Source organism: Lates calcarifer, linkage group LG21 (assembly GCF_001640805.2).
Source record: "Lates calcarifer isolate ASB-BC8 linkage group LG21, TLL_Latcal_v3, whole genome shotgun sequence".
NCBI lineage: Eukaryota > Metazoa > Chordata > Actinopteri > Centropomidae > Lates > Lates calcarifer.
In genome coordinates, this window is record NC_066853.1 from 7,786,374 (window position 1) to 7,805,081 (window position 18,708).

The 18,708-nt window shown below is 42.2% G+C and overlaps 1 protein-coding gene across 2 annotated transcripts in view; it reads left to right on the top strand.

Moving 5' to 3' along the window:
* Window positions 1-2,379: 2,379 nt before the first annotated feature.
* hip1 (huntingtin interacting protein 1) overlaps window positions 2,380-18,708 on the top strand; it is a 46,592-nt gene continuing 30,263 nt past the window's right edge. The window contains exons 1-2 of one of the 2 annotated variants that reach the window (XM_018660040.2): window positions 2,380-2,512; window positions 2,634-2,756. In XM_018660040.2, coding sequence (XP_018515556.1) covers window positions 2,640-2,756 — 117 coding nt within the window. In that variant the 5' untranslated portion in view covers window positions 2,380-2,512; window positions 2,634-2,639. Of the gene's footprint in view, window positions 2,513-2,633; window positions 2,757-10,629; window positions 11,189-18,708 lie in introns of those variants that run through there. The other variant, XM_018660041.2, reaches the window with a different exon arrangement.

Here is an 18,708-nt window from a genome sequence, read left to right on the forward strand (position 1 = left end):
CTCAGTATGCTCATACTGTATGCACTGTAATGAAATGGCTGGACATGTTAGGTGTTATTTATTTATTTTTTCACAATATATTTCCATTCGTATGGAAATATATTGTGAAAAATAAATATGGGGCTTGTGGCCCCATATGAAAAAAGCAGACCCTTGTCATATTTCAGATGTCTATGCGTTGCTTGCAGTTCCACCTAATAAAGATTTCCTCTTTAAGCATCTCAGGTGATTTCCTCTAAATAACTGTTTGAGGCCCAAAGAGTTAGCACTCACCAATATTTCACAAGCTAGCAAAGATGAGAGAATATTCCAAAGAAATTAATACTTAAAGTATAAAAAGTAGCTCCAGTTTTAGCAGCTACAACAGGAAAATGCTTCTTAGACACTGCTGCATCAGTGCTAAAAAATATAGTGATATATGATAATATACCAATCACTAGAGCCAGTTATCAAGAATTGGTTCTGTTACTTTTGATAGCCAATGTCAAATACATTTAGCTAGTAATACAATTTTACTTCAGTGGGATTTTAAGTGTTATATTTTTGAGTATATTTCCATTATGGCGTTGATGCCTTTACTTAAAGTAAAGGATGTGAATATTTGTTCCACCACTGTCTCTTTATTTGTCGGTGATTAATGGGCTGTTTTATTTTATATGTGTACCAGAACGAAAACCTCCAGTTGGTCTTTGAGGTTTTCTCTGCTAACATATATCTGATTTAGTTTGTTTGTTTGTTTACCACTGCATCTCATCAACTACATAGACAAAAGTTAGGTTACACTGTAGTTGAAATTCATGGTTCCCCTGTTTGAACAGCAGAGGGCTGCGTTGAGTCATTAGTTTTGCAGTCTGTTGCAGGTCTGATTAAATAATGTGATAGGAATGGTTGCTGACAGGAAATGATCGTTTGCTTGCTTTTTTTTTCCTCCAGGGAGTACGAGAGCAGCTACTACCCACTCATCCAAAAACTGAATCAAGCAAACAGTGTGTTTTACAGCGCTGACGCCCCGGGCAAAAATGTGAAAATACTGAGTGGTGACGGGAAGCAGCATGATAAGCTCTCCCACGTAGCAGTCAATATTTTATGACACACTGTACAGTATCACTGATCAGATAGCGCTGATAGTATACAGACATGCCTCACTCGTCTATTGTTACTTGGACAAATGGCGCTGGCACTGATCAGGACACCAGGGGAGGGAGAGGGCTCATTCTTCGTCTCCTGCAGAGTTCATGGCATGAACTTCTTTATTGTTAGTGAATAGGCATTTTTGAATTAATTGGCAAAATGAGAGCTTGTGCATAAGTATTTCTCTCAGCTTGTTTTCGCAGCCTCTGTTTGTGGCTGTGTGATATTCTGCACTTAAAAGATAATAAATTAAGTAGATTTTCACCTTTTTCAGATCATATTACTGATATTGTCAGAGGAAAATGGCAGCTACTGTGACATTTACAATGAAATTGTTGCTTCCTATAAAAATAAGCATTGTTTCAACATCTGACATATATTATCTCTACATCTATCATGTTTTTACCTCTGCAGGATCATACAGCAATAATCTTGAATGAGTTTTTCAAGCATCTCAGTCACGTGAGAATATTATTGTGTCTGCTGTCGCCTGAATCATCCAGCCCAGCTCCAGAGGATTTAATATTCTTGTAAAGACTTGTACAATATATAATGTGTGTTTGATAAGAGTACGATAAAGCTGCTGATGTAGTTTTGAAAATCACAACACGTTATTGACGGTGGTGGTGTGGGTGGGCCCTGCTGGTGGAGCTCCAGCCAGTAGCGGACAACACTGGGAGGAGTCAGAGACGGTTGCCAGAGAAAATATCCAAATAACATCGAGAGTTTTCAGCATGCAACTGAACGGTGAGCGCGTTCACAGCTACTACAGCAGCTCGCAGTTGTTCCTCTGTGCGTGAAACGCTTTTCACAGAGGTCGCACTGCAGCACGCACCGCTGCAGAACTGAGTTTAGAGACGAATACATGTTAACTCCCCGCAGATATTTGCACACATCACTTCTGATTGTTCTGGACGCCCACCTGTTTCACACAGAAAACGCGTTGGTAAACCACGTTTCCTGCAGTAATTTGGTTCAAACTCACCAAAGCCAAGAAAACAAAAGGAGATATCCTGTGTCCTCTGCAGCTCACTGTTCATGGGAGTTAATTAGTAACAAGTTGGCCTGATTATGACCTCAGGGGACAAATACTGGCTGTTGTGCAAGAGTTGTTGAAAACAAATTGCTTTCAACACACTGAAGCGCAGAGAGTTTGATGTTACATCCTCGCGCGTAACGTTTAATTTAAATGTACTGCACGCAGATAAGCGGGGGCTTTTATTTTGAAAGCGGAAGTCAGATTTTTCTGTAACCCTCGCTGACTTTACTCTGGTGCCGTTCAGGCTGCTCCTGTCATTGACTGGGGTGTAGGACGGAAAGGCCAAATGCTCCAGTGAACGGGGCGACGAGTCCAGCACAGCATGGACCGCTGCCCGCCATAGTTAGCGCAGCTTTTATTTTTTATTTTTTTTAATTCTATATATATATATTTTACAGTCTAGCCTGTTTATCGGCTGAAAGTTTTTCCCCCTCTTTCGCTGCTGTGTGTTTTTCTGTCACAGACGACAATGGATCGAGTGAAAAGCTCCATGCAGCAAGTACCCAACGCTATCCCCAAAGTGATCCGACGGACTGGAGGGGCCAACAGCCTGGAGCTGGAGAAGGAAAACTTTGAGAGAGGACAGGTACGGCACACAATAATGGAACAATATGATTATTTTCCCCCTTTGGAAAGCGTTGCATTGAGATCCTGGCTGAGAGCCGCTTTGTAAAAGGTGGGAGGATGATCATGTCAGCCTGTTTGCTGCCTAAACTAAACTGTGGATTGTAAGATTTTGACTGAAGTGAGGACAGGAGCCAGGATCCATCTACACACAAAAAAACATGACACACGTGTTTTCGTGTTTTAGTAATTCTTCCAGGTTTGATCCTTGAGTCACTCTGCGCTTGTGTGTTTGATCCATATTATGGGTTATTTTAGTGCTGCTTTCCCTGATGTCTGTCTGTGATCAGCAGACACCAATGAGTCCACACTGCACAACAAAAGAGCTGTTGAAATGTAGGTCAATGGCCTTTTGAATTCAGATAACTGTGTTGTTAGCCTATCTGCAGGATAAACCAGACAAGAGAGAGGCAAGCTGAAGCTCTGTGACAGGCTGTCAGTGTCTTCTGTGGGCCTGTGGTCTCAGCAGGATCAGTGATGATGATGATGATGGTGGTGGTGGATTAAGAAGATCTGGAAAGGCAGAGGAGATAGAGACATAATGTTTTTGTGTTTATTTGTTTTGATGTGATGGCTGCTGGTGAATAATTAATGCTGTGAAGCTTCAAGAGCTGCATCTGACTTTGCATGAAGTGTTCTATCTCTCTCTCCCAGTGAACATATGTATGTAGGCTGCTGTTAGGCTGTGGATCTGCTGTTTCCTGCCTGGTGGTCTCCTCTCCCCTCCCCTCTCCCCCAGACCAGGCACAGGGGAGGGAAGGGGGGAGAAAGTAGGTCAGACGAATCAAGGCAGTCAAACTGCCATGAGGGTGCTGCAACATGCTTCTCCCATTTACAGCTGTGGCTAAATCGGACTGTACAAGTCAACACAGCCTAAATGTGCACAGCAGGTATTTGGCAATTCTGCATTTAGACGGTCACATACAGTTTGCCCACCCCCCCACGCCTTTCCCATCCGGGACAGTAGCAACATGGATTAGAGGCGGGGATAGACGCATGCGTGGCTTTATGTGTCCCAAGCCAAGCCTGGTCACTAGGTCACTGTCAGACTCCTGGGATCGCACCCTCTGGAAGTGTGTCAAGGCAAACAGTCTCCAATACATGAACATTATCTCTGTTCATTGCCTTGTCTTTGCATGCAGCTCTGATAACATGTGCTGTGGCAATTGAAGTAAAAAGAATTTGTCCCTGCTCTGACGTTTTGTATGCATCTGCCTCATTAAAGCCTCTCAATTATCTGAGATTGTTCAAACAAAGCAAACAGCTTTGCAGCTGATCAGCTCTGCCTGCTGCCATGAAGAGAAAAGTGAAAATATTCATGCAAGATAAAACAAGTCCGTGTTTGATTTGCTGTTAGATATCAGTGCTCCAACATGACCAGACCGCAGCACAACACATTCGGCTGTTTTGTTCTTGACACTAATGGTGCCAATCTCTCTTCTGTAAAGCTGTAATAGTAAGTTTCCCCCCTCGGGTTTTTATAGTTTTTAAATCACTGATTAGGATTTGTTTCCCCCCGCTGACGTGCTGCCTGTGTTTTCTTTTCTCTGGTGGTTGATTTTTGACTGGGGATCCAGAGCTGTGTGGCAGGCGGAGCAGGAATCAATGAATCTGCTGTCTACTTTACAGGGGATCAGTGAGCGATAATCTCATCTGATCTGTTGTGCTCTAAAGCTGCCTAAATCTGCTGGGTGGCTGGCTTTCACCTCTCTCTATAGAAAACCAGCTGTCTGTCTGCGTGTCTTGTCTGCCTGCCTGTCTGTCTGTATGTCTTAGATTTCCCATCATCTCCAGCCTTTTGAGCTTTAAGTACACTTGGTGTCATCTCTGATGTTTATATTGATACGCCCATGTACAATGTGAAGTTCTACGTTGTTCATCTGACAGAAAACTAAAACAAATCTCCAAACTAGTGAGAAATGCACATCTTGACACACTGAAATGTCTTTTTTAGTTCAGACAACACTCCAAAACCAAAATATAAACGATTTAGATGATAAATTTTAGCCATTTTTGTTTTAAAAACTCACTCGATTATCTAAATATTTTCGATTATTCAACTAATTGTGTCAGCTCTAGAAGTAGTTTATAAGCAGTTGCAATGGATTTGGAGAAGTTTGTGACAACTGTGTGAGTAAACAGAGTGAAGATTTATACTTCATGCGTCAACATGAAACCTGAATTCAGTATTTCTACAGTTTCATTCATAAGAATATGAGCAGTGTGCACTGCAGACAGCAGAGTCGCCTACTTTGGCTCTAAAAACATAGTTGTGTAAAATGCTGGTTCTGAGAAATGCTCGCCTATCTCTCTGTTGAGTTGGGTAAACAACCAGGGTGTGTTCAAAACCCTCTCTGACATAGTGTCCACACTGGGTTATAAAAAGAATGAACCAGGGCAGCCACACAGCACACAGAGCTCGCTTTTAATGACATGTTTAGCCTCATAATAGCAGCTGGCTCTTTAATTTAGAGTTTAAGGGGGGGATTTAATCTCTGGTGTGTTTGTCCCGAGCATCATTGCATGTTTTGGTGGTCTATTGTGTTCTCAACAGCAATGAGAAAACCAACAAGTAAATAACAAGTTAGCACTGAACACAACATATTTTATAATATTTATCTTAAGGCTCCAAAATGTCAGAGATGCCAACTCACTCCTAGATTGCAAAACAGTCTCCGAGCTGTCAGGGGCCAGAGGAGATTTTACACTGGAAAAGCTGGGGTAGGTTGTAATCTCTGGACCGATAGGAGCCATAATTGGTGCTTGTGGAAAACTTCTGGGGCACCAGTTCCTCAGCTGGGACATGGAGTGTGAGCCACCAAGTGACACCACAACTGTAACATGTTACATAATTAAGGCCTTAAAATGAGACTTCCTGCCAGACTCCTACTCCTACTGGTCTGCATGGAGGTTTGTATCTGTATTTGAGTGTGTTTGCGTTTTGTTGCTGGTGCGCCTGTGTACAGCAGTGTTTCCCAAAGTTTTCTAAAATACACCCACAACCCCCTTACAGATGAACTGAAGCACCCCATCGTGTTGGTTTAGTAAAGCTTGCATTCACACTGCCATACCAACTGTGGTAGCAGAAGCTGGACTTTTCAACCACTTCTACATAAGTTATAGCCAACTATTTAAACTATTTATCCACTTGCAGTTATCTATTTGAATCATTTATCCATTACTTATAGCTGACTACACTGTATTTCAACTATTTATCCATTATTTTATATGTCTATTTATCTAAACCACTGTATATAAAAAATAATAACAGATAAACAGTTTGTTTGAAACCATTTATCCATTATTTGTAGTTAAAAATTTGCCCATTACATCCTCCTCCTGCCAAGTACCCCTGGTTGTGAGTCACTGTTGTACAGTCTGTGTGGACCTTGCTCTAATGGACACCCCTCATCCCCTTGCACCCTGTTTTAGTGCTGTTTGGTGCCCTGGCAGCTGTGGAATTCAGGGGAGGAGCGGGGCCGTGGCCCTCGGGCACAATCAGGACTCAGCAGTGTGGACGTAGACAAGTATTTTCTTTTTTAAAAATCACTCCGTCCCTCTGCGTCTCTTTTCTCCTCATGTCTTTTGTCTCTCTCTTTGCCTTGTTGTCCTCCCCTCTGAACGCTTATTGTCTTGAGTCCTCCTTGTCTTCTTTTTACATCCTGCAATTTAAAATGCAGGGAAGTTATGGAGGGATATCCGCATGCGTACAGCACACACACATACACACACACAGACAAGCATGCAGGCATGAAAGCGAGACCATTAAAAGCACTGAGGCAGCAGAAACAGCAGGCGGTGGTTTGTGGCCTCATTGCACTGACTGGCCGTAGAATAATAGAGCTGGACATGAGTGACAGGTCAGTAAGTGGAATAAAGTGCACCGATGAGTTCCTGGCGGCATTAACAATGGCTCTGATTTACAGATTGTTTTGGAGTTCTCCTCTATGGTTTTACAGCACAGTAAAGCGGAAAGAAACAGAGACGGAGATGGAGTGTAGGGTTTTTTGTTTCTCATGCAGCAGAGGTCACAAGTCAGCCTGAAACCCACATCATCGGTGTATAGTAAGTGTGTGGTATGCAAATTATCCTCCTTTGACATGGCCTCGTTTTAAATATCCATCCAGATACTAGACAGTCATCAACTGTGTGACAACATACATTCAGCTCTGACTAAGTCGGGGTTATCAGTCCACTAAAAGATGATAAACAATAATATTGAAGTATAGCGCAGCCCTAGTGCTGACCATGTTATCTCACGTGGATTGTTGTTCATTTATACAACACGTCAGGATGAAAGTGAAAGCTCATTCGTGGCCAAAATAATCACAAAGGGCACAAGAAGAAATTCACCCTTTGTAATCCTGTAGTCTGAAAGATGTCTGAGCCTTAATATTCTGTCTAAAATCATCAGAAGTTCATTTATCATGGGCTCCCACGGCATATACAGATGATGAGGACGTAAGTTTCAGTCTTACTAAAGCACTTTCTTTTTGCATAATGCATGAGCAGATGGTCTTTACTGTGACTTTCACACCACTGTTGATGAGAGGCCATCAAAATATGTATGTACACCTCAAGCTCTTAGAGTCTATATAGAGTCTTAATGGACTCTATATAGGGATTTTCCACTGGGAGACATAAAGTCATTCCAGAAAAAGCACATGTCGAAACCTCAGAGGCAGTCTTGAGTCGGGGGAAGAGACACCTAAGTTAGAGGACTTTAACCCCTGTGGTTAGGATGTAGCCTGTTTTGACTTTACAACTTCATGGACATAATTCAAAGGGTGTTAAAGTCACTCTCTATTATCACAACAGCTACCCCTTTCAACGAACAGGAAAAATATAAGTGCACTAAATCGGTCCGTGTATGTTTGAGAGTCATCTTTTTGTTTTATAACAGATTTTTTTAGGTAAAGACTTACATATTTACAGTACCTGACTCCACCAGAGCGTAAAGGTTGTGATGTCTGACTAATGATTTAACCTTTATCTCAGGCACTAAGTTAGTTGAAATTTCATCTACACTAGTCACACTGCCCTGTTGCATCATCTTCACTCCTTATCCTTCACCCTTTAAATCTGTAATGCTTGAGGGAGGAAGATACTCGGTGTCATTTATGCTGAACTCACTTTCGAGGAATTAATTGCAATGAAAACATGGTGCAGAGGAAATGACACCAGACAGTGAGCTCACAAAACAAACAACCTACTTGTATTAAATTGCACTTTGCACAGGATTAGAGGAACCACTTAGCATTTGTTTTCACCTGTTTTGACCGAACAATGGTTGTGAGGCTTTATAAACTTGAGACAAGAAGTGGAACTCTTTTATTTTATTCCAGGTGGGTAGCCTTAATAAGAAAGGGGAACGAGTTTTTGAGTGGCTGACTGAAAATCCAGGCGGTGACAGAGTGTGGGACTTTTGTATGTGAGAAATGCTCTGTGAGGCTGTCCTCGGACGAAGGGCCCACGCCGTACCAGGAAGTGAAGAGACTGGTTGGAAAAGAGCCGGCATTGTCTGGACACAGGCTGTTTATGTTGAGCAGCCTGGAGGTATAACGTGCAGCCCCGATGGTATAATGAGTAGCATATTGATTGTTGTGGCCTGGGCTCGGTTAGTCAGCTAATGTCCCGTGATTGGACAGAAAAGCCCTTTTAAAACAGTGGCCTGGATTTATTATTGTTTCTGGATGGATCTAAGTAGCATTATTGTCTGTTAAAAAACAAGTTACATCAGAAAAATGATTTTTAAAATGTGTTATTCAAGCCATGTAATCCTTGGTTTAATCATCTTTGTTGATAATTGTAATGTAATCCAGTACAACAGGTGTGTCACGTCATAGTTGGAGGCATTGTTGTACCGGACTGGATTATATTTGGTTATAATGGGTTTCTTGTATTTCCCCTACCTTGTGTAAACATATAGTTAAATTATTACATCAAGTGTCAATCAAAACTGATTATTATATTGATAAAAGTGGATTTTAATGCTGAGCTATTGTAATAGTTTACATTAAATCTGATGGGTGTACCTAATAAAGTGGCCACTCAGTCTATTAAAATTGATAACACACAAGTTCTTATCCAAACTCCCTTTATACAGTGTCTTTTCTTACAGTAAACCTGAGAAATGTGCCTGACAGTCCTCAGTTTACACTGTAGGTGAAGGAATCCAGCATTTTTCGAGGGGTGGTGGTTTTAAACCTCCCACCTCCACGAGGAAAACAATGTCTCTAAGGGGGTTTGAGGAGGTGGAAAGGAAAGTGTCAGCCACTTCTCTGTCTCTGAGTCCACAAATACAACTAACTACTACAACTCAGTAAATGGTAACCTTTACTTTAAATCCACTTATTTTGATTTATAATCACTATGTTAACATTTAGTAACACATTACAGTGCAGTTTTAAGCAGATGTAAGTGTGTATTAATATATTTAAGTGGAGGCTAAAATCTAGTGACTGAAGTTAAATCCTGTGTTTGTATACTGCTCATAAATGCTTAAAGTGTTGTGTTACCCAGAGAATAATTAAGTGTCTTCTTTTCTATAGGTTGTATACAATGTGTAGTGAATAAATAATGAATTAATTAAATTTAATTAACATACTACTGGGGAAATGTAGAAAGTTGTCTTCTAATTAAATATTTTGTCATGATACATTTTAATCTTAGATTCAGTTTTGAATATTGAGTGGTAAAAGAGTTGTTTCTAACAACAGTGATGATTTTTTTTCTGTTACTGTGCTTAACTTTATTCTGAAACTGTCATAACATGTACTTCTTTTATAGGCCAGGCTCTCACACACACAAACACAGCTGTCTCTGCCTTGAAGACAGAACATGTTGGTCGACAGTCTCAGAGAAACCAGATGGGGGCATCAGTTACCTAGAATTGCTCTCATGGTTTGACACTGAGCTTTTTGTCCCATTTTCACCTCTGAAACTTGCTTCTTCCGATGCTTTGTGTGTTTTTATAAAACTACATCAACACTGCTCACACACAAAAACAACACCTAAATGTAACAGGCGTTTGCACCCAAACAAGCGCATACAGCGTTATTATCATCGTGTTCTATAGTGTTTAAAATTAATGTGTTTTTTTGTGATGTTTCTGCGACAGCCAGTTGTGGTTACAGTTACAGGTTACAGTTACATTTTGTGTTTTCTGTTGTGGTATTTGTGGTGGCACACTGAGCAGGATTCAGAGGAAGTGGAGGTGGAGCGGTTGTCTCACCTGTTCATGCAAGCGACCTGTTAATCAGTTCCAGTAGTGACTTCATCATCACCCCGATGAAACTTTTAGAGGATTTTTGGCTTTATCTTTGTCGTCAGTGTTTTGTCTTCAGCTGCAGGTGAGCTCAGGTAAACCAGTCATCAGATAAAATCACTTCAGATCACTCTATTAATTAATTAATCAATTAGTTGATTGACAAAAAAGTCAGTTAAGTTAGTCAAATATTCTCTGACTTCAGCTCCTTTGATGTGAGGATCTGCAGCTTTTGTCTGTTTTATATCACAGGAAACTGAGTATCTCTGGGTTTTAGACTGTGACAAGGCAGTTTTAAAAGCTCGTCTTGAGCTGTGATGGACATTTTTGTGCTTTTTGATTAAGCTAAAAGGAAAAAATTGGCAGATAAATCGATAATAAAGACACTCTATACCCCTAATGACTGAAGAGTCGGTAGAAATTCAGCAGGTCTCTTATTTCCTGGATCTTGGCCCTCCACCCACCTCCCCTTGCACCTCCCCTCTCTCAGGACCCCCGGCGGTCCCCGGACCCCAGCTTGGGAACCACCGGGTTTTAAGCCGTCCCACTCTGCAGGCTCCATGCTACTATTGTCTACCAATAGAGCGGGCTATTTGCAAAATAAAGGTAGCCTCCTGTCTCGGTCTGAGCCGCTATGTTGGCTGATGCATACATAAGAGCAGCGGGGTGATTTTAATGTGAAGCAGCGGTGAAATGAGCGGCTTTCATCAGCATTAGTTCTTCTCTCTTTCTCTCTCTGTGTATTTTTTTTATTTTTTTGCCCCCCTCTGTCGGACAGCTTCGGCTCCTCGGCGGTCGGATGCTGGAAGTCTTCGCCGATAAGGGAGCACGTAGGGCTCGCGGAGAAAAAGGAGAAGGGACGCGGAAGGCAGGCAGGAAGGAAGGGAAGGATAGAGGGGAGCATTTTAATACCAAATCGGGACACATGTTGAGCTAAGGGCCCGCTCCACCTCCACCACCACCACCACCCCCTTCTCTTCTCCTCCCAAATGCATTTGTTGCCTGAATCGCTTTTCCCGTTACTAATTACTCCGCGTTAGGATAAAGCCAGCGGACCTCCTCCTCCTCCTCTTCGGCTCCGAGGACTCACCGTTTCTGCTTGGACGATCATGGATCTCAGTAAAATTGTAAGTGCTGAACAACCTTTATTTTAAGAAGAAGAAGAGAGGGGGGAAACAAAAATCACCGACAGCAACAGACACACCGAGGGTCTGCTGCATGTTTTTTTTTGGAGGTGGGGGGTGGTGTCCAAGAAGTCCTGTTGCACACACACACACACACACACACTCACACCGGAATACATGCAAGTTATGCTCAATGCAAGCAGGAACTTGTTGTTGTCTGTCGATATTGCATCTAAATGTGGCCGTGGGAAGTTTTGTTGTGGTTTTTTTTGTTGTTGTGGGGGGAGAAGGAGGCATGAAGGTCTGAGCAGACCGTGGTGGTTTGTAAACTGGGGCACAGGGTATTTGAAGGGGGTCCACTGGGTCCCAGATACACAGAGGAACAGTTTAAATCCACTTAAATTTAGTAATTACAATCAGGGGAAGACACTGAGATCAAAGGTTTCTCCTCAGTGACTCTGGTCATGGCTAATTCCTGATTTCTGCAACCAGTACTGGGGACAGGGCTTTAACACATGAGGTTTTGCAGCTTTAATTGGGTCTGTTTTGGGGTCCGGTGCATGAAAATGTCTGGGATGTGCTCGTCTTGTTAGCTACAGCTCTCTGTTTTTCCTGCAGCTGCAGGTTAGTGGAAAAAGTTCAGCAGCCAAAATGTGCCATGAATGTCAATTACAGGTTGTATTGATGTCTGTGGCTGAAAAACCTGAAGGCACACAGTGTGTGTCAATGTGTGAATATCACAGCACGTTAAAGAGACACCAGGTATGAATTTAAAGTCAAGTGAGATGGTGTTTTGTCTTCATCATGAGGTCAGTAAAAATGTTGGAACAGCGTGGACTTTATTACACATTTAAAGAGCTAACACAAACAAACTCTTGTGTGATTTCATTTTCCTTTGGCTCTCAGCGCTGTGAATGATGCGTTCGAGGCTAACAGGCAGGCTAAGTGTCCAGAGTGTACTGGAGCAGGTGCACGTAAGCCAAAGCAACAAGACCGGCCTTTCACTGCCAACATGGATGGATGGGTGTACTTTTAGCTCTTGAATAGGTGTGGGGGAGGGTGGGTGATATGAAAAGCACACCCCACCAGAGTCTTTTTTTCCCCTCAAAGATCCCCCAGCAAAGGGGATAGTCTGGGAAGTTTGTGGAGGAAATGCTTCGAGGAACAATAAAAGAAATAGTGCACATAGATGATGCAAAGAGAGCACAGTTTCTTTTGATATTGAAGCAGGAAATTCACTCTCTGGTCTGTGGAATAAATCTCAGCTGCCCACCCAAAGTCAGTCGGGGCATGTGAGCGCAGACATGGTGTAGGTGTAGTGATGGAAAATCTCCTCCAGAGGATCTCCATTCAGTTGCACTTTACAGATTATTTCAGACAGACCTCTTGATGTTACTGGGAAACTGTTCAGTTTTGTAGATCTAACAGAACCTCCTCAAGGCTGTTCTTCTCCTTGGTTGATTGCCTTCCTTTTTTTGCCACTGTGTTTTGGCTTTTTGGCACGTAGTGACGCACAGTGGTATGAAAACAAAGTCCAGAGAGATGCAGTGCTTCCAGAAAGCAGACCCTACATTCCCACACTGCATGATGCACAGTGGAAATTAGTGGACTCACGAGGACTGAGGAACTTGATTGTGCAAAATCTGGAGAAAATTTTGTATAAGGGATGGATGATGATGTTGAAATTTTTACCCATATCAGATGATCATTTTCAGTGTCATTTTGACTGATGCTGATGCTGATAATTTACTGCAGTAGCCTTATGTGTCCAGTTTCCACCAATGGACTTTTACTCTACCAGGGCCTCGAATTAGTTTACCTGCAAGACTAGGTGCTTGTTTGTTTGTCTAAGAATCGGTCCTGATTTAGTTCTGACCACTACTCTGCATCCAAGAGACGGGAATCTTTTCTTGGAGTCGAGCATTATGGCTTCATCGCTAATATGGACATGTAACCAGTGCAGACGCTGCTGTGTCACACGTCAAGCCTCTGATTCCTGAATGCCAACATGCTGTCTAAAACCACACACTGGGGCTTTGGATAGTTTAGTGTAAATGAGCAAAAGCAGCTTCTTAAAGGAGCTACTGTCGCAATATTGCTTCAAGTGAAAATGTAAATATCAGAAATTGGGAAATAAAGTGTAAAGTTCTCAAAGTGAGCAGAGAGTTAAATATTAACTCATTAAAATTGGCTTGTAACTGGTTGTTAAATGAATCAGCAACAGATTAATGGTCAACTGATCATTTTGTTCAAAAATATGCCAAACACTGTTTCCAGCTTGTGAATTCTTGATGATTAAATTAAATATCTATTTTAAATTTTTGGACTGCAGGCCTGATCGAAACAAGCAATTTAAAAAGGAAAGTGAAAGAAAAGAAAGGAAAGGAGAGTATATTATAGAACAATTCATAGACCCATAAAGAAAATAATTTGCAGATAAATTGATATTGTGCATTCCCAGTCAAATTTATAAATATGGTTCAGTGGGTTATCTCTCAGATGCATGAACTGTACCTAAATTTCAAAGCACATGTATGTACAGAGAAGCGAATCCTCTTCCCCCTGAATAACATCCCTATTTTTGCCTCCAAATAACTTCAAGAAAGTCTCTGAGGAAATACATCAAAAGATTTCCTGAACAAACGTAACAAATTGAGCTGGTGGTTGCCAGTCAAACAGACTGAGGTGCAGGAGTGTGTTTGGTGCAGGATTTTTACAGATGTGGGGTGGATTAATTGGTGTCAGATTATCAAGTCCTTCAGGAAAACACACCCACACACACACACCAAAAATTTCTGTGATGTTCGCGCGTGTTCAGTGTAGGGGAGTAATGAGTAAGTGGGCTGAAGAGCCTCGCTGAGCTGCACAGATGTGTCTTTTATAATGTGTCTTCATGACATCACCAGTCCTGCAGGAAGCAGAGCTTCAGAGCTCAGGCTCCTTCACACGAGGCTGCAGAAAGCCAACTTATTAGGAGAGGCTCATAAACCTGCCATGGGGGTGTAGCTTGAGAGTTTAATTATGCTGGAGCCTGGCCCTCAGCATGTGTGTGTGTGTGTCTTTAACCAGCTGCTGCCCTCCACCTCTGCCTTCAGGAACAGAAGCTCTGTGCACTGAGGTCACACACTCCAAACATCCTGAAGCTCTATGTTTTCATGCTTTTTAATGGGCTCTTAAGAGACAGCGTCATCCCACTGGGCTTAACTGCATCACCAAATGCCCTGTTATTAATGGGATAGAAGATGCTTGGTGCATTCTCTGGAAAGTTACAGTCTGAGAGGCTTGTATGTGACTGACAAGTCATTTCAGCCCATCAGCCTTCAGCTGTTGATCATGATTAGGCTGATAGATGCTGAGGCAACATGGAAGGGTGGTTTCACCATCACTTTTGAGCAGAATTATTAATTGCAGTGCAGTCTCTGCTGACTGTGTTGATAATAGTGCAGATCAATATGCAGACTGCCTCAGTTCTCTCCAGTGAAGCCTCTAAAATGTGACCTCTGTGAGTTTGTAATTTTCCCTCTCCCAGCTGGGTCTTTCCCTGTGTGTGCACTGAAATACACAGGAAAAATAGCCATGCTAAAAAAGACCATTTTTTCCACTACCTTCCTCTCTTCAGTGCCAGCCAGGCTCTTTCTCAAGAGGTGTGGAGTGACTGTTGTATGAGAGCGGATGTCCATGTCAGATGCAACACGTAAAACAGTCCTTAAACAAGCAACACAGAGGGCTCTGTTCAGAGGAGTGACCTTTTGAATTGGGTGGAGTTACTTTTGGAAAAATGTTTGGGCCCAAAACACTTTTCCATTTATTATCTGATTTTTGAAAGCATGTGCAAAAAGTGGCATTTCATGCTGTTGTAACCTGTGGTGAGGAAGGGCGTGTGTTTGTGTGAAATGCACTGTGGTGAGGCTAGCTTTCAGTTTCAAATGTTTATTCCTGGTTGTGCATATTGAACTGTTAGGGGAATTGTATTATCTTCAAGGGAATGTATTTTTAGTTTGTGAAACGTCCCTCTAGCTTAATACCGTCCAAGTAAACAAGAAATACTGAAAAATTAAAGCCCCAGTTGGTCAGTTTCTAACTTGACATCACCAGTTGATACTTGTGTGCCTGTGTATCTCACAGATGGAAACAAACCTGAACTGAATCAGGAAACATTAAAGCTGCTACAATCGATATTTTTACATTAACTAATAGATCAGTGTTTTGGTTTTTGCACCCCACAACTTTGACGTTTGTGTTGTTTTTAGCAGCAGTAGGCAGCTGTCTTCAGTGGAAATGCTCTGACACAGTCACTGTGCTCAGCAGACAGACAAAGTTAGCAACTAGCTGGCAAACAGAGTGGAGCAGTTCGCTGCCAAAGAGCCAGATGTTTCTGTCCGGAGTTGGTAGAGACCAAAAACAGAGCTAAAACAATCTCCAGGTGAATAGAAACACAACTCTAAATAAATGCATTTGCAAATAGGGAACAGTTGTTGTCATGAACAATAAGTGAATGGTAAAATAAATTAGGAATCAGTGACACTATGAGTGTGCTCATTTAGGTTTTACATCCAGATAAAGTGGCTGAGGTAAACTGGCTTGTTTACAATGCTACATACCATAAGCCCCATATTTTAGGCAATGTCACCTTGTTCTCAGATCTCAGCAGTTACTCTTGAAAGTACAGTTTTTTCATAACTGATAGACAAAGCTACTAAAATAAGACCCAAGTGGTTACAAACTGTAGTTTTCCTTGAAAGGCAGACACCTGGAAGCATCTGGCAGGAAATATGAGAGCTATAGAAAGAATGAAGTGTTCGGCCTGACTGACTGTCTCAGCCGCTGCCTGTCTGGGTTGACTGAGCAAGGTTTTTAGCTGAAGGCGGGAGGTGGGGGCGGCAGTGGAGCTGGGTATTTTTCAGCAGGCAGGCAGGAAATGGCCAGTCCAGGGTGTGCCAAGACAGGAAGCCTGACTGAGCGTCTGTAACCCCCCCACTCCCATGCCCTCACCAACATCACCACTACCACTACCTCCACCCCCAGTGCACTAGCCACAATGACCACACCTCCACTACTGCACCTCAGCATTACAGTGCTGTTGTACTCACAAACAGGCATGTTTCCTGTTTTCATTCCTTCTTCCATCCGTTTTCTTTTTAGTTTTCCCTCTGTACAGCACAGGGGCTGGGAAAGTCTGAGCAGCAGCAGTGCTGCCACCCGCCTCCATTATGTAGCATCTGAAGTACCGTTCATTTCTACTAAAAATATAAAGACAAAGTGTGAAAAGTGTTTTGGAATTGGAATAATTTATTGGCAGATGGAGTCAGATATGACTGTGGAGAACAATTGACTGCACACTTCATCATACTAAGATGCAGGAAGGACAAAAACACAAAATATTGGATGGATACGCCTGTGCTTTTTTTTGCAAGTATGCCTGGCAAATAGAGTTCACATATGTAGTTCCCAAAGCCCATACCATAATGTTATAGTCATCCATTCATCTGAGTATTATTTTTCTCAGTAAATCAATCAATTGATCAAATGTCACCTAAACATTTGTTGGGATAGAACTTGCTTTGGTGAAAAGTTCAACCAGATATGGGGGACCATTTTAAGTGGTCTTGACTAATTGTTTCAGGTGTAGTCCAAATACATTTGAAAACCCCACAGGTACAAACAGGGGAAAACCTTCATCCCGTACATTAAATATGTATATGACTGAACTCCAGCTGTAGCATAATGTTCATATTCCCACGACACCCATCACCTTAATGAAGGTGTGGAGGCCGAAGGCTTGACTTTATGGTGAAATACTTGCATTTCGCTTAAGTGTGCCGAGTCTTTCTTTCTCAGTAAGAAGATTGAGACAAGAGCGAGTCAGAAAAGATGATTTGATAAATGTGTGAAGCTTAAAGAACTGCTCACTCTATCACGTGCCTTCCTGCTTCTAGACCTAAATGACTGGGGTCAGATAATCATAGTACTATAACTAAGAATAATCACTCCACTCCCATACTAAATCATCAGGGTCACACAAGGATACCTCCTCTGCCTCTTCAACCATGAGAATTCAAATCCAGTGAGAACAAGTGTTTCCGAATTTACTCTGCCCCCTTTCATTTGGCTCTGGTGAGGTTTTCCACGAGTCATTTTCTCATGATTGAACACTACTGGCTGCGGATTTGTCTCATCATTAATGTTGATATAAAGTGTGCCACAGTGGAGACTGAAATATCCAGGAGGGCCTTCGTTTCTCTCCTACCATCACGGAGCGACCCATGATGCGATGACATATCTCTGGGACTTACATGGAAATCAAATTGCCAGGGCAGGCATTAGTCACACGCTTTCGCAAATCGGCCAGAGGAGTCACTGAGAGGAAGTGAGTAGTGAAGGCTGTTTCGTTTAGCAGGCAGAAGATGCTTCCTCTCTCTCTGGGCTCTGCACTGGCCCCTCAGTGGACACAGCCAGGCTACGATCAGCATATCAATGCCCAGCTTTCCACAGAACGGGTGACTGGGGCTTGCCAGGCCTGACTTAACATGCTTTCAACACTGTATCAATAACACTTTGTCCGAAAGCAAAGCTGTGAAGAAAAAAAGATGTTTCTGTAGATACCAAGATGCAAAGTGGAGTTTTGTATTCAGCTGGGCAGTAATTGATTGAATCCTTGTTATGACTGCTGGGTATAGTGTTTAAATTAAGGGAAGGATGTAAGGAAAACATGAGGGAGGTAGTGCAGAGGAAGGGTCCCTCCGGTCTGATCCGTGCTCGTTATCCTCACAATCGCTCACTTCTCCCCTCTGATTTAATTTCTCATCGTTTCACTTTGTCAGCCGGTGTGCGTGGCCGCACCACGACGAGCTAATAGGCCTTTGATGCATTGATGCCAGCAAGCTGCCTCAGCCAATGCCAGGAGTCCTAGGCAGCTGGCATTCTCATTCAACCCAAACACAAAGTACAAAGTCTCACTGTGGGCTAATTGGGTCATCCTCATGTGGGAACCAGTTGCACTGGGACTTTCTCAATCATCCCTTCATTTTTGTGTGTGAGTGACAAGAGAGAAAAAAAAGGGAAGCAAAATGAGTTGATTCCACGCAAGCCTGAAAAATTCAGAGTGATGAAATTGATCTTGTTTTGATCTAGATGTTAATGTCTAACACCAGCTGATTAAAAGAAATAAAAAGGTTTCAGTTGAAGCCTAATGTTACTCATGTACTGATGACAACAGGAGATAATGTCACCGTTTGTTGTTTTGACACATCAACAACCAGGGCAGTGACAGGAAATGACACAAATGTCACTTCCCTCTTTGCTAATGCAAGGCAGATGTGAGTGTAAACAAACTGTTTACTGAATTTGATGTTGGTAATGTAGCCTGTTTGAGAAAGTAATTATTTTGTTGAAAAGCACCACCTTTGTATGTTCACACACATTTTGAGAACTGCATTCAGACTCAAGTAAGAACAAAGCCATTTAAATGTAAATCCCTGCATCATGCTAAATGTAGTCCTCTGTACCATCAGCAAATTGATTTT